General features: G+C 40.4%; 1 protein-coding gene across 7 annotated transcripts in view; it reads right to left on the bottom strand.

Annotated features, from left to right (window-relative positions):
• Nucleotides 1-2,690: 2,690 nt before the first annotated feature.
• Nucleotides 2,691-17,098, bottom strand: part of ASB15 (ankyrin repeat and SOCS box containing 15) — a 32,530-nt gene continuing 18,122 nt past the window's right edge. For 6 of the 7 annotated variants that reach the window (XM_080818819.1, XM_080818821.1, XM_080818818.1 and 3 more), the window contains 5 exons: nt 14,884-15,129; nt 13,003-13,174; nt 10,604-11,174; nt 9,939-10,092; nt 2,763-5,700 (listed from right to left, as the gene is read on the bottom strand). In XM_080818819.1, coding sequence (XP_080674945.1) covers nt 5,528-5,700; nt 9,939-10,092; nt 10,604-11,174; nt 13,003-13,174; nt 14,884-15,129 — 1,316 coding nt within the window. In that variant the 3' untranslated portion in view covers nt 2,763-5,527. Of the gene's footprint in view, nt 5,701-9,938; nt 10,093-10,603; nt 11,175-13,002; nt 13,175-14,883; nt 15,130-17,098 lie in introns of all 7 variants that reach the window. The other variant, XM_080818817.1, reaches the window with a different exon arrangement.

Below are 17,098 nucleotides of genomic sequence, written 5' to 3'. Positions count from 1 at the left end.
CTGCTCCTTCCCTAGTCATAAGAATCAAGAATGATGAGGTCTATGGATGAAAGGCAATGTTGGGCAACGAAAGGCACTGTTACTGAAGTGTTTCTGGACTATATTAAAATAAATTAGCGTTTTTTCAAGATTCTGTCCACATTCATAGAACAAATGATTCAACTTCTGATCTATAGGGAAGATTTACCTGTTTCCTTGTACCGACTTGGCGTTCTCCCCATCTTTTCCTCACTAAAGCCTGTTACTTAGAAAGGTTTTTGATATCATTCCACTTCTCTTAAATTTACTTGCATTCTAAACCTTCTGATTGTCAAGCAAAAGGTTGTGTTTCCTGTTGAAGAGAGGGTTTTCGGATATCCTAGAATCCCTGTAGGAAATCGGACTCAGTAAAGTAGAAGGTCAGATTTGATCAGAGAATCCTCCAATCCACAATTCGGTGTAGTCTCTTGGGTACTTCTGGTGACTGTACAGAGTAGAGCCCTGAAGAAAGGTCTGGGGGCAGAGCTGAGCCAGGTTGAGGGCCTTCCCATGAGTCAAACCTAAGCAAATGTTACCATCCTCCAGTCTAAGGGGCTTAAAATTGTCTCTTCATTGAAATAATATTAAACCAATTGGGGTGACTAGATATTCAGGGGTGTTCAGACATTTGGGAACGTAGATTGTTGACCACTAACTTCTTACAAAACAAACACACAAAATACTTTTCTTGAGAAGCCAGTGCCGCTTCAGACAGAAAGAATCAGATACTGGTATCTCACGCCCACTCAATCCCAAGGTAAGTACCACATTTAGCGCCCTCTACACCTTCTACCTTATTCAAGACTATGGGCTGCTTCCAAGGAGTTTTGTCTTAAATCTCATTGGGAGATCTGGGATGGAAGACTTCTAAGGCCAGAGAAATGGCTGTCCCCAGTTTACTGGAATCTCAAGCACAGAATGTGAGTACCCGTCAAGTGCCTCCAGTGGCATCACGAGCCAATCTGATATTAGAACTCAGGCGCTCCCAGTGCCCAGATTCAAATTACTAGACTGTCCCCTTCCAAAAACAGCAAATCCCCAGACATCTCTAGCACTCCCTGAGGTTGCAAAACACAGGCCACTGAGGTCAGAGAAGAGAAGTGTTCCTTCTACACATCTTCTCCCCTGAGAAGCCTTTCTTTTTCTTTTTTGATGATCGGGGATTTCCTAGCAAGAGCAGAGGTGGGATGTTCCGTGATTGGGACAGTCTTCAGCAGTTTACATTCTATGAACTTTCTCCAAGTATTTATAGACGATAATGAGAAGCCATATACATCTCTAACATTACTTTTCATATTTTCATGTGCAAGGATGACAATCTGCAGACATATCCTAAGACCAAGGTTCTTGGCTTTTTCAAGTTTGGCCCTGGAACCACTGCTCTGGAGTAATAATGGTGAGAACTCGAGTTTCACATACACTCACTCTAGGTTAGATCTGGCGTTTATACACTCACCTCATGTCTTGTTCAAAATGAAGCAGCTGATAATTGCTGGAGCCTAGTTCAAACTCAGGTCTGTGTGACAACAAGGTGCATATTTTCACCTCCTGCCCCATCTGGCCCTAAAATACACTACAGCACTCTCATGTGTGGATGTGGAATATATGTGTATATGGCACAAAAATGTGCTGTGTGTGTATCAAAGTAGGGATCTGTGCTTACAGTGTTTCGTTTTTGATCCATAAAAAACTTGAAGCAGTTGAGAGTTGTTATATGTCCAATTTCTGACTTGAAAGGTGACTATATATGTGAGAAGAATGTGACCTGAAACCAAAATCTGGACACAAATGTGGCAAAAAAAAAAAAAATCTGGACCTTTTGTGTGGCAAAAGGTCAACGCTTAAGTGTGGTCTCCGGGTCTATCTTTTTTGTGGTTGCCATGCTGTCTGACCCGTATGGACGGATTTCTCAAACGCCTCGATCAAAGGGAGTGTTCCCCATGAATGTTTGCTGTGCGACCTTGCTCAACACGCTCCTTCTCCCATCTTTTGCACTGTCATCCTATTGCCTAGAAACACATTCTGGGACCAGCTGAAACGACCGAACCCCATTCTTCAGCGGGCACTTGGTTTCAGTGTGCTTCTAAAATTATTTTAAGTCAGAAATGGAAATATTCTTTCGAGATTGCCTCTTGAGAAACTAAACGAAACACTCCCACGAGAAATCAGAGCTGCATCCTTGAATGTGGGCTATCGGAGAAAAAACAAAATCCACAGAGACCAAAACAACCATGCACATCTTGGCATCACGGGGTGATGTCGTCCAAACTCTAGCACGTCGATCCCGCCACGGTTCAACGGGCACCAGGGTACCATTTTTTGGCTTCTCCTGTGGCTCCATAGGGAGAAGCAGCTGCTGCCCTCTCCCAGATAAAGTGACATATTCTGGGAGAAACAGTCCTAATGAGATAGAAATTAGTTCCCCTTACCACCCTGCCCATTCACAAACAAAAGCACGGTTAGGAAACTTCAAAATATAAGAAAAAAGGTCAAATCCATTTCAGATACAACAGTTGTATCAGGTTCATGGAAAACATCTCTCTCCTGAGTCACAAGGGTCAAAAGACCCACTTGCAAAACTAATAACGTAGGCCAGGATCTGGTATCTTTACATTCAAACGTTTCATGAATATACATACATAAAATTCATTAAAGAAAAATGTCACAGCTTTAGTATACTAGACTTTATTTAATATCTGAAGCAGCTTGAATGTGCTTACACAAAAATACATTAAAGAAAGTGTCAATGCTTTGATTTATTGAATATCTGCAATATCAGATAGTAGACTTACATCTCCAGTATGAGTTTTTATTTACTTAGAACAATACTTACAGGTAACAGTGCCTTTAGCCACAACTAGAACAACAGAAGAATCATGCAATATTATACACAAAACATTATAGTTTGAATTAAATACATTACAGCTCAAGTTATATAAAAATATATCCTCTAGGGAATACAGGAGTGTTAACACTATAGCTCTAATTTCACGTTTGTTTTTATGCTTATTTATCTTTTAAAGATAACTGAAACTAAATACAATTTGAAAAATTCACAAACCAATCGGATATTACCATTGGAAAAATACAGTAACTCTAAAGATAAAAATAAATATAAGGAAAACATATTATTAAAATCTAAGAAAAACAAATCTAAATAATTACATGATTAAGGTTACAGAGCCAATTCACAGATTCAGAACTATCAATTTACCATGATAGTGATGAGGTCACTGATTATTGTCTGGGTCTTACACAAAATGTACTCATTCAATATATTCAACAAATAATTATTGAACTTTGTGCTCCAGGGAATGTGTTCGGCTCTAAGAAAACACTGGAAAACAAAACAGACATAGAGCCTGCCCTCCTAGAGTTTCTAGTCTAGTGGGGCAGACAGGTGAGAACCTGGGGCCTGAAATACAGCCTGAGAAATGCTGTGCTAGGACCTCCCCTCCCGGGGAGGGATCCTCTAAGCTGACACCTGGAGGAGGGATGAGAGGGGAAGAAGGAGACGGAAAGAGGATTCCAGGCACAGAAAAAAATTCAAAGACCCCGAGGTATAAAAGAGGGTGGTCTATTTCTACAATAGTGGTTCCCAAACAAAGGACCTCATATATTTGCTGAGCCAGAATGAAATTTTCACCCATCAATGGGGAAATGAAGATAATGTGCTAAGTCTTTTCAAAACTAAAGTCATTCGATTACAAATAATTGGTTTTATGACCAACTGGCTTTCTGGCATTAAAATGGCCACTCTTCTATAAAATGACAGTGGTAGTAATGATAGATTTTTTAAAAAAATAGATGACCGTATTTTTGAAATTAACAAGACAAAAACTACAGGTGTATAAAATCTGAAAATCTGGGAATCACTGTTAGAACAGACTTCTAACAGGTGTTTAATATGGTTAAAGGAGAGGGGTAAGGGAGAAGTCAAGAGATAAAGCTAAGGAGGAAGGCAGGGATTTGGATCGGGAAGGGCCAGGAAGAACTTTGGACTTTATCCCAAGAGCAATGGGAATGATTATAAGCAGGGGAGTGAAACTCTACTTAGATTTGTAAAAGATCACTCTGGGGTGTTGTGGGTAGAATGTGTGTGGGATGGAATAAGACGGCAGGAAGGAAGGCCAGTTAGGCAGCACTATAGTATTCCAGGTAAAAGAAGATAATAGCTAGAATTCGGGCCAAATCAGTGAGACTGAGTAGAAGAAGATGTCTTCAAGGGACAAACTGAACCAGGATTTGGTGATTTGCTATATTGGGTAAGACAAATGGGATGGTTGGAGTTGACGTCCAGGTTTTTCCTTAGGAAACTGTATTGATGATAATTGGGCTTAACTAGTGAGCTAGAGAAGATAGGAAAAGAGTTTTTTTGTTTGTTTGTTTGTTTTTGGAGGAAGGTAGTGAGTTTATTTGGGGACATGTTGAGTTTGAGGTGCCTTTGTGTTTAAAAAGTCCATTAGGAAAAAAAAAGTCCATTAGAGGGGTACCTGTATAGCTCAATGGGTTAAGCATCTGCCTTTGGCTTAGGTCATGATCTCCAAGGGTACTGGGATCCCGGAGCCCCATTGGGCTCCCTGCTCAGTGGAGAGTCTCTGATTCTCCCTCTCTCTGTGACTCTCCTCCCTGCTTGTTCTCTCTCTCTCTTTCTCTCTCTCTCTCTGTGTGTCTCAAATAAATAAAATCTTTAGAAAAAAACAAAAGTCCAATAGAACACTTGCTTACATAGGATGAGAGAAAGAGTTGAACTTCAGATATAAATTGTCTGGCCAACTGCATACAGTTAGTTACTGAAACCATAGACGTGGATGACATTTCTCCCAGAGAACACAGCACAAGAAGAAAACAGAGCTTAAGACACATACTAACGGGTTGGCAGGAGAGAAGCACCACAGAAAGCAGCCAGAGAGAGGAGCAGTCGGTCAGGGAGGTAGGTGAGAGGAGAACCAAGAGAGCAAGGTGTCCTGAAAACAAAGGGAAAACCATTTCAAGCAAGGAGCAGACAGCAGTGCCAGTTGCTGCGAGACTCAGATGAAAGGACTAAGAATGCTCATCGAAATTAGCAACAAGGCAGTTATTAAAGACCTTGAGAAAGGCAGCAGAGGGAGCACAAGCTAGAGGACAGTGTGTATCCGCAGGCAAGAAGGAGCTCGGTGTGGGTATAAAAGGAAGGAAAGAGTCAACAACTGGGGGTTTAAGACAGTGGTTCTTTGTTGTAGAAATGCAGGAGAGATGGACATTGTAGGAGACATCTGATGGGGAGAATTTGAAGACTCGCTGGAAGTGAAGATAATTAATAGAAATTCACATACAAAATACTGACCGGCTTTTAAAAAAGTCACAATGTAAAGGTCTTTAAAGATGTACAATATGGTGTCCCCACGATTGTTATAAAATTGTTAATGGATTTAAATACACTTAAGTATATAAAATGATTCCAAGAAATTCTGAATGAACTCCATTTAAAAATATTTTTAAAATCACATTTAAAATATTATCTTTTAAATCATGGCAATTTTAGCTCTTGCCCATAGAGATCATACTCTTTAAATAATATATATCTTTGGATGGTTGGTGGTAGAGGGAGCTTCTGCACTGAGGCTGGCTGGCGGAGTCGCTGGAGTCCCATAAGCCTTCGAATTTTTAACCGACACAAATGCTTTAATGAGCAAGGATTCTCTAAAATGTTGGGAAAAAATAAACAGCAGAGTAAAAACAATATTAGTGACTGAACTGCAAGATACAGACTGTTTTAGAATAACATTAATAAAGGCATTCTGAAAAACAGGTATGCAACCATTAGCAACTGGCGATTTTAGGAGAAATCCCAAGTGTAATTAAACATCCCAGACCTCTCCTCCCGAATGCAGTCTCCATGAAGACAAGCGTTTAGCTGCTTTCAGTGACAAGAAGAGCCCGGCTCATAGTGGGCGTTCAGCCAAGATATGTTAAATGAATGAATGGAATTGACTTAAGAAAGCAAATGCTCACATCTCCTATTTATGTTTTAGAATTGAGTATGTAACATGATAGAAATGATTCAATCTTAGGTTTGTTTCAGTGTTTGACACCTAAACATTTTGTATTTTCTTTCTTTTTTTTTTAACCTACTGTTTTTTTTTTCTTATTTTTAAAATTTATTTTATTTTATTTTATTTTTTTGGTCCCTGCTGGGCTTTATATTAACATATACTGTATTATTTGTTTCGGGGGTACAGGTCTGTGAATCATCGGTCTTACAACAATTCACAGTACTGACCATAACACATACCCTCTCCAAACATTTTATATTTTCAAAAAAAAATCTAATGTTACTTAAATATTTGATTTTAACTCTTCCTTTCTCTATATTACAACACTGATATATTATTCCAGCAGTACGAGCTAATGAAAAGGCAGCAGAGCACAGGTCTTAGCTGTGGGCTTTGGACTGTTGGCATGGATTTAAATCCTGGCTCTGCCGCTTAGTGTCTGTGTGACCATGACCTCTGTGATCTCAGTATTCTGACCTGTGAAATGCGGCTAATGCTGCAACCCATCTTGTAGGGTTGTTTGAAGATCAAATAAGTCAATTTATGTGAAGTATTAGAAAACCAGTTGGCACTTTGTAATCACTCAATAACGTGAGCTATCACTCAGTTCAGTAATAAAAGACATTACATTTCCACTGTCTTTGTGATCAGAAACAAATTATCTTCTTAAAAAAATAAAACAATGTTTTTCAAAAACTATGGAGGCAAAATTATTCTTACTCAAATAGGCGAAATAAGCCCATCTTTTCTAAAAAAAAAAAAATGTATTTTATTTTCTTCTTTAACAAATGTATGGTCTTACATATGTCTGGAGGAATCCTGACATCCAGTGGTTAGCCACACTCACAGCATTCAACGGACTTCCTCTCCAGTTGCATTAATGGGCGACTGAAACAATATAACACCTTCCTGGTATTCTTCTTCCTTAGACCGCCTTTCTACAGTCATCAGAATTGGTTATTCTTTTGTAATATAAACACATAGACAATTATTTACCAGTTAGAAGCAAACCTCCCTCTGCCTATGACAGGAAGCACAGTGCTGTTGGAGAGAGTGGTTTGAAGTAAGAAAGACAAGGGTTCAAGTCTTTGCTTTGTTGTTTTCTAGCTCTGTATCTCTAGGTAATTCACGTATTTAAGACTTCTGGGTTTGTTTGTCTGTTTTCCCTCTTACAATCTCCAAAATGTTTTAACCTTCTCATTGCAAAATAAAATATAAAATAACTACACACAGGTATAGCTTCATAAGTTATTATTAGTGATTATGAGATGAACATCTTTAATCACCTCCCACGCCATGAATAGAAGAATTTCCTCAGTCGTCCCAGAAGTCCCTCCATAATCCATTGCAATCTTCCTTCATTCCTTCCCTGTAAATTACCACGATTTGGACTGTTATGGTCATCTCTTTATTTTTACTTATTTTTAAGATTTTGGTGTTTGTTTGTTTTTTAGTAATCTCTACACACAACATGGAGCTCGAATTTTACAACCCCAGACTGAGTTGCCTGCTCTACTGACTGAGCCAGCCCGGCGCCCCAGGTAATCATTTCCTTTAGAGCTTCATCAGCTAAGTGTGCTATCCCTGTGCCACTGTATTGACTATATGCATATATATATATATATATTTTTTTTTAATTTGTTAGGAACTTTAAGTCTCTTAATCCACAGGTTCTTTTCTCCACCTTCTTGTCTTTCTTTCAATTCATCTTTGAAGAACCAAAAAGCTCTGCGGTTTCCCACAGCCTAAACTTTGCAGATTGCCTTCTCATGGTGGAGCTCCATGTTTCACTGCTATTTCTATTTCTTGCAAATTGACAGCTGGATCCAGAGACTTGAGCAGACTCAGGTTTGACCTCTTTGGCAAAATGATAGCTGGTGCTGTGTTCTTTCATCAAGGGCCACATGACAAGAAATGAGGAGGAGCTGATGCTTGGTGATTACGTCTGTTAGCTGACTGGGGGTGGCAAAGTGGTGACATCTAATTGTATCATTTCTTTTTCATTTATTATCTGGAATATTTTTATAAAGAGATGCCTTTGCTCATCTACTCTTTGGTTGCTAGTGGCACAAATCATATAGATAAGACAGAATAAATGCTCAAATCTTTTATCAATTTTCAAGATAATGAATTGATTTTTCTTACTCTCTAGAGCTGACCGATTTTTAAAATATTATATTTAAACATATTTAGTTGGTTTTAATTCACTGAAATAATTACTGTTTGGAAGCCGAATTGTCCCTTCTTTGGCCAGTAGGAGCCTCTTCAAGTTGGCTCCTAAATTCTTTTGGCGCGCCTGGTAGACTTTGAGAGTTTCTTTGCAACACAGAATGACAGATATTCCATGTTCATCTTGCACATTCCTTCCTGAGACCTGAAATCATCCTTTCCTTTTTTTCCCCCTAGGAAATGGTCATTCAAGACCACAGTCTAGGGATGTTAATCACATCCCTAGTTTGCCATTATTTCTAAGTTTACCATTATTTCTAAGCCTTTACTGTAGACAGACAGACAGACACACACACACACAAACACACTTCAGGTAAAATAGCTTGAGTTCATACTGATACTTCCAATTCAAGTTCAGTACTACTAGATTTTTCTTTAACCTTTTACATCTGTATTTCCTTTCTTCCACACTGACAATCCTTTGTATTCTCAAGGATACAAAGAATAATAGAATTAGAATATCCCACAATCACTCACTTACTGAATGCCTCTCTCATTCTCAGATAACAATATTAATATGATGCCACCACCATTAATTTGGTATCTTTAAAAAATGCTTTTATGTGTGTTCCCCCATTTTAAAATCGTCGTGTCATATCCACAGTATCTGAACATTCAACCCTACATATTAGATCTCCTCCCTTTTAGCTCACACTTGGTCTTGGTATTCTGTCTAGTGCTCAGTACTAGTCCTTATGTCATTACTTCTCCAGTTATTTTGGTTTGTCTGAAGCTCATTTCCTAGGGCATTCTTCAGAAGGTGATCAGAGGAACAATATTGCCTGGGAGAATCTGATTTTTTTTCCCTCAGAAGTTAGTTGTTTTTTTTTGCCTACATGACCAAAGGACATAGTAATTTGTAGTTTTGTTTTTTCTTTTTATTACAAATTTTTCTTATAATACAGGTTTTTGTATTTATTCTGTTCCCTCAATTTTGTTTTCCTTGTTAAGGGACCCTGTTGTTCATTTCTTCATTCTTTATCGCCTGTCTTCAATATCTGTCATTGACTTTCAATCCTTTGATCTATTCCTTCATTTCTATTTTATTTAAATGTTTTTCTTCCACTTCAGCTGCTGTTTCTCTGAAGGTATTATCTATTGCATTATCAGTTCTTGCTTTCATTCTAGTTCAGTCTTTAAATTTGAAATTGTTTTTCTTTTTATTTCTAATTCTTCCCTCAGTTCTGCTACCTGATTTCTGAATTTTGATATGAATTTGTCAATAAACACCTGAGAGAGAGCATATCAAAAAAGATAACTCTAATTCATTCCATTCACTCATTTACTTAGTATTTATTATTTACTACTCATTAAGTATCATGCAAAGCCCTCAGAATACAAAAATAAATAGATGCCTGTTCACATGGAGATTACAGTCTACATATCTTATGGTATTATAGGAGTTAACCTCTTAAAAAAATGAGTTCTAGCTGAAATGTTAATACAGTTATAGTAGTACTCATTACACAATTAAAGAATTGGAAAGTATCAAGAAAAGCAAAAAATTAGCATCTTATATCAGAGGAAGTATTAAGGATGATTTAAAAACCCAGATAATTCTGAAAATGAAGTAGCACTATGATGACATTAAGAGACTTCACCTATATACATTCTTCAGGAAAAAAAGTCATAGGCAAAAATTTTTCCTTTTTTTACCTAGTATTTGACGGATTTCTGGCCATTCTCTCTGTACTTCTAGTGCAGACTTCAGCTTAGCGCACAGAGGAATATAATCCATGTAATCGATTAACACACGAATAACGCTGCCTACCAAGTGTTTCATCCAAGGAACTGTAATAAACTCACAGAACTGAGAGAATTGATAAAATTTAATTTAGTAATACATTTAACAGACTAGGTACATAAGCATTCAATTTTGTTACGAAAAATTACTTTGTCTTTTCACAGAAAATAAAGTACCCTCCTTGTAACGAACAAAAAGTAAAAATAAACTGCTTCTATCTGTGAAACTCAGCCCTGAAGCCATATGCATGACTCTCTGGTGTTGCAATCAACAGAACATGGAAGAATCACGTTTCTTCCCATGATTCTTCTTTCCATGTTTCATCCCCAACATACCACCAACTAGGCATAAATGATGAATTGCATACATTTTCACAGGCTTCCACATTCAGTTTCCAATCCAAGAAAAGGAAATAATCTCATTTGCCTAGTTTTATGCTGATATCCCCATATTACTGCCAACCCAAATTCAAGAATAAGAAAAATATAAGTGTTGATTTTTCTCTTCTTGGAACATCCCTAAATGAGCAAACGTTAGGATGTTGACCCAACAGGAAGAAGAAAAGGATGTAACTCACCGGGTTATCTTTTATTACACAAGATGTCCACCCGGGTAGTACCTCTTCTTCTATCTCTGACCACACAAATGAATTTCCAAAGATGTCCCCATGCATGCACTCAAAGCACATCTCCACTTGATAGCCATTATTCAGCAACAGGCGCAGCATTACCTCATCATTGAGGGCATACTGAATGGCACTGGGGAAACGCGTGTCATTCACGTGCATAAAGTAACAATTGACGTTAGCTCCATGGGAGAGAAGCAGCCGGACAATTTCATGGTTATTGGCCCTCACTGCCACAAGCAGACAGTTGAGGGGGTCTAGGTTTGGGTCTGCACCTGCAGCCAGCAGGACTTCGGTGCACCGGATGTCATTGTTAGAAACGGCAAAATACAGTGCCGTCTTTCGCTCGTCATCATAGCTCCCGGAAATGTGGTCCGCGAGTGGGGTATTGACATCAAAGCCATTTTCAATAAGCAGTTCGAGGCACTGCACATTTTGTCCATCTGCTGCTGAGTGAATTGGTGTTAGCCCACTTTTCCGAATTGCATTTTTGGATGTTACTGGGATAAGATACTTCAGTGCACTAAAGGAAAAAAAGTCAAATATCCACATGGCATGAAGAAAATGAACAGCTTAAATAAACCAGCTTCCTCACTAGACAAGTGAATGCAGTTTGTTTACTTTCTTTTATTTTCTCTAGATAATGCCATACAAAAACATGTTACATTTAACCTTTGTCCATTGGCTGATAACATAGTTTAGTATAATTTAGTTTTGTTTTTAGTTTCCCATTCTTAATATTCCTGGGGAATATCTTGTGCTTCCTGGGGATGTCCTATAACTGTGGTCCTAGAACTGTGATTCCTCGGAAAACCTCTCCATCTTCCAATTCTTTCCAGAACAAGCATTCTTTTATAAACAACCAAAGCTACTTAATGGGAAAAATATAAAAGAAAGATAGGCGCATTTGATGCCATAGAAGAATGCTTCATAATCTTGACCATGAGAATCATGGAGTCACAGGAAGTGACCTTGGACATTGCTCAGTCCAAACCCTCATTTAACAGAAGGGCAACAGGAAGTCCACAGAGGTGAAATGACTTGTCCAAGGTCACACAGTTGGATGGGGAGCAAGGACGAGAGCTTAGGCTCTAGAATTCTCATTCCTTACTTCTCTTTCACTGCTTCCTGAGTAGTCTGTGCTTCAGCAGTGGCCATGCACATCTTGCCAGCGTCCATATAACTTGCAATTGAATTATCAGCCTCAAAAAAGAGTCTTCATTATTCTATCAATCTATATCAGTCCAATGGAGATAACTCACCACAGCCTCTGTTTCTAAGAACCTGTGATGAACAGTTGTGAATTTCACACTTGACAGAACAACTAGACACGCAGGAGAGCCACAGGCAAGGATAACTTGATCTCTTGTGCCTAATTCAGAGCTACCATGTGTGAATTTATGAACGCTGGGAGTAAATCCAGGTAAACTTTAACAACATGTCACTTAGCGTCAATTAGGTGACACTGGCCACTTAACTTGGCCAATGTGGCCACTGAAAGCAATAAAGCCTAATGATTTCAAAGTTTTTGAACTTATAAAATATATTCAATTTCTTAAAAGCGTCCTCTTACGGTAGGTAGCTCAATATAGTGATTATAAACTTCTGTTGATGTGTTGATTATGGCACATGTTGTGACTTAAAAATCTATCCAAACTTTTTTTTAAATAAAGAAATCTGAACTTATAATGAAACTTTTCTATTCGAGGATAAACTTGACATTGTATCATAATATCTGTTGGTATTAGTAAAAATTGGAGTAATACTGGTAATATGTCACAAAATCCTTTGCCCAAGGCAGAAGTTTCAGAAACCCTGTAGCCTTTTGTTAAACACATTGGAAAAAGAACCAAAATGAAACAGAAAGGCATATTTGGGTGGCTTGTGCAGAATGCTCAGTTATAACTTACTTTCTTCCAGAAGAAAACTTTTTTATTACAAAAGTAGTATAAGTTCGGGACACCTGGGTGGGTCGGTGGGTTAAAGTCTCTGCATTTGGCTCAGGTCATGATCTCAGGGTCCTGGGATCGAGCCCTGCATCAGGCTCCCTGCTCAGGGGGAGCCTGCTTCCACCTCTCTCTCTCTCTGCCTGCCTCTCTGCCTACTTGTGATCTCTGCCTGTCAAATAAATAAACAAAATCTTAAAGAAAAAGTAGTATAAGTTCAATGTGGAAACCTCATGAAGTACGAGAAAATAAAAAGAAAGGGAAAAGAATCAGACAGATTATTTCCATTTGTCTTTCTCTTTTCAGATTTTGGGAAGTATTATATAGATAGACTTGGGATTCTACTGTATATACAAGTTTGTATTTTTTCAACTGAAAATGATCATCTTACGATTTATTACTCACAGATAGTGTCCCTCGTAGGCAGCTCTGTGTATTGGAAGATGCCCGGCTCTGTTGGGTACATTTCCACTTCCTCCATATTCCAGCAGGAGGGAAATGCAGTCGGGATTGCCCCCTCCTGCTGCCTCGAACAACACTGAGGCGCCATCATCTGCCAGAGCAAACACATCACCACCTGGCAATATAAACCACGTGGCATGGTGAGAACTGGAGTTACCGTGAAATTGTCAAGACAGTGCCCTTAAAAATAAGGTGTTGTTTTCCTTTCTGGCTGGGACTTAAAAGTATAGGATTAAGAACATCTGTGCTCTTGGTATTTTCAATAAGCAATTATGTATGCATGTTTTGTTTCATTAGAGAATCTTTGCATCGCAACAATGTCTGAGAAATCAACAAGTCAGTTTACCTTGTAGACAAATGCTCCCAGGGAAAGGGGTAGTTAGCTTTTTAATTAAAAGACAATGTTAACACTCTATTTCGTTTCAACAACTACCCTCTAGGTGTTGTGTGTGACTCAGCGGAAGGTCCTAAAATGAATAAATAAGACTACCTGAAGCAGCTCAGGGGGGAAGTGAAACAAAATATCATCAAAGAACACAAGCTGCGTGACATTCAAGTGACATCAGGACTAGGAGCCATGATGTAGAAGGAGGTCTGTGTTTGAATTCTGGCTCTATGGCTGACTGGGAGGGCCTGGGCTAGCTACTTCTACGAACATCCACCCCTCGTCTGTAAACTAGAGTGATGATGTTTACTTCATAGGGCCCAGATGACAATTCAATGTGGTTGCACGGTGCGGTGCTGCAAAAATGTTAGCCTTTTCTCCAGAGAGGAACCTTGAGGGAACATATGGCCCCAGCCTTTATTTTCACTAGGGAAACCGAGGACCAGAAGTTTTACCAAGGCTAGGGTTGGACCGCAAGGAGGTGGTAGAAGCCAGTTTAAGAATTTGGTGTCTTAAAAAAAAAAAAAGAATTTGGTCTCTTAATTCTTGGTTCTGCCCTTGGAAGGCTCAAAGGAGGGCAACGTCACAACCTGTTGGGAGAATCAAGAAAGGCTTTAGGGAGGAGGTGTCTCAAGAGAGTGAGTTATGTTGGAGAATATTCCAGATGAGGGGAAGGGCCTGGCGCAAGGCCAGACAGAGGCAATGTGGGTATATTCCGGAATCCTGCTGGTCTCGTGCAGCTGGGGTACAGTACACATGTTGAGCTTAGTGAGGGACAGACCCAGAAAAACAATTTGGGATGAAGCAGTGGGGCCCTGTGCGTGACTCCCGAGAGTTTTCTGAGGGCACCGTTGTAGCTGTCTGTCCCAGGGGACAGCCGAGTGGCAACACGTCCTGTGGATTCTCTGACGGGGAATCCAGAAACGGGCAGCATGGTGAAGAAAGGACTGCCCTGGTCCAGGGAAGATGCGGGGAGCCTGCCTAGTATGAAACCAACGGGGCTGTCACGGTACCAGCAGGAGGGAGAGACCCCGTGGGACTCGGCAACTGACTGGATTTGGAAAGGAAGACGATGGAGGGCGTAGAAGTAAATCTAGGCACTCAGTCTTGGTTGAGAGTGATTATTATGTCAAAAGCGTGAAAGAAGAGGAACTCTGCTTTGGAGAAGCTAAGTGTGGGGCGCTGGCGAGCCGTGTCTGTGAGGCTGGGCCATCTCTAGAGAGAGCAGCCAGGGTGACCACGCAGACTGGTAGGTCGGGATGTAGAGGGTGTAACTTAGTCGCGGAAGATGGGGCTTTCAAGGGGGCTCCGGGGGAGCTGGGTACCAAAGCCTGCTGCCCAGTTACACCCAGGAGAGGAAGGGAAGCCAAGGAGGAATGGAGAGAAGGAAATCGAGAGACAGGAGAATCATCAAGAACGTGTGATTCCTTTTCCCGTACCTCTGTGGATGAGGTGTTCCAGCACATCGCAGTGACCATACTCGGCAGCAACACCCAGAGGCGTGATGCCAAATCCGTCTCTCAGGTGGACATTGCCTCCGTGGTTCAGCAGCAGAGCTATGATGTCTTTGCGGCCTTGTTTGGCTGCTTCATGCATCGCCGACCATCGCTTGATGCAGGGCTGGTCAAGGCTGGTGTTGTGTTTCAGCAGAGTGAACACCATATCGTAGGAGCCCTTTTTCACAGCTGGAAGATGATTTTTAAAAAGAATATTAACAGAAGGCATAGGAATCTGGATCCTTCAGATGGTATGAAACGAACTACAAAATTTAGTATGAAAATAGATATTCACTATTCCCTTTTCTCCTACAGGAGGATACTGTAGTTTTCATTCCCTTCTATTTCTCATACCCAGGATGATGTTGCCTTCTCTTTAAGACCCTGGCCTGAGGTGGGGTAAGAGTTTCGTGGAATATAGGGCACTTCCCTAAAATAGGATGTTGTGTAAAATTTAGAGAATGAAAACAAATGAAATAAAAATAGCCTCCACTGTTGGGTTGAATAAACTAAATAATGTATGGAAATGCTCAGTGTGTACGAGGAGCTCAATAAATTACAACTGTTATTATTAATCTAATTTCATCACTTCTAGAATCCTGGTGCCACATGAGTAAATGTTTATTAAGTCCCCTCTCCACCCCCGAGAACTTTTGTTTTGTTTTCCTCCACCAAACAAAGCATCGAGTATTAAATGAACTTCCCTTTCCCGTGATCTTAATGGGAGGTTAGCAATGAGAAGGTTTTTTGGAGGGTAAGAGAGCAAGAGAGAGCAGGGGGAGACTCCTAAGCAGACCCCGTGCCCAGGGCGAGCAGTGTGAGCCCCGCTCGGGGCTCAATCTCACGACCTTAGATTACGACCTGAGTCGAAGTCAAGAATCGGTGGCTTAATCGCCTGAGCTCTCTAGGCACCCCAGCAATGAGATTAAGAATCTAGAGACATCTGTTGTAAAGAGGTGAAGTAGATGACAGCGAATGTACTGCAAGGTAAGAGATCCACTAGATCAGACGTCCCTCTGCCGTTTCTGAGAAACTTACAGTTAAAAGCTCGTCCCTCCCCCCACTTCAAGTTATTAAGAGACTATCCCAGTTGAGATATAAATAATTCTGGAAGATGTAATGTCTTTTTCTCTTTATCAGTAAGTAAAATCTTTTTTTAAGATGTATTTATGATAGAGTGCGCGCTTTCGCACGCATGCTCGCACGCAGACGCACGCAGACGCACGCACGCACGCACGTGCACGAGTGAGGAGTAGGGGAGGGTCAGAGGGACAGACTTCAGGCAGGCACCGCGCTGATTCAGGGCTGATTCAGGGCTCCGGCGCCGGATCCTGAGATAAGGAATGACCTGAGCTGAATCCAAGGGTCAGGCGCTCCACCCACTGAGGCACCCGGCGTCCCAGTGAGTAAAATGTTAGTAAGAAACAGGAGGACGGGGGCTGCTCCCTGCTAACGGAGATAAATACAGTTTCATTCATTCATTTATTCATTCACTCGTTCACCTCATGCGTTCTGGCTATATGGAAAGGCACTGTTGCCTTACACTGTGGAGGACAGGACAAAGACAGACGTGGTTCTCACTCGTGGAATTTATAGTCTAGGGAAGAAGCCTGTAATGTCTTCTGTTTGAAGAGAGACTCAAGAGTCCAGGTCTTTGCCGGGAAAGGCAGGAGGAGATGGATCCTGGGGAGCAGGCGGGCAGAATCCAGAAAGCATCAAAAGCCAAGGCGAGGGAAAGAGCTCCCACAGGAGGACGAAGACTAGCTCTGCCTACTTCATTCGGAGGCAGGCAAGCCATCACTGTGGTGAGATTTCACGTTTTCTCCCGCTCACTAAGTAGAGTCTGTTGACAAATGCCTTCCTCTGAATTGCCCACCTGCCACTGGCAGCTCTAATTAGAGTGAATGACCTCATCCTAGCTGGTGTCATTGCAGAGAAAAACATCAATAAGTGAAATGAACTAAGACATACGTGTCCTCATTTATCTTCTTGCTCCTATTGCATTTTTTTTTTGGAAAAAAAAAAAGCACTAGAATAATGAATCTCTTCCATCATAATCATTTTCCTTTTGTTTGACTCAGAAAACATGTTGATTGGAGATATTAGTCTTTCATCATGATAATAATATCATATATAGGCCACAACTTAAAATAATGTT

This window comes from Martes martes (assembly GCF_963455335.1).
Source record: "Martes martes genome assembly, chromosome: 11".
Classification (NCBI taxonomy): Eukaryota; Metazoa; Chordata; class Mammalia; order Carnivora; family Mustelidae; genus Martes; species Martes martes.
Note: the sequence above shows the minus strand (reverse complement) of the source record. Positions and strands in the feature narration are given on the sequence as shown.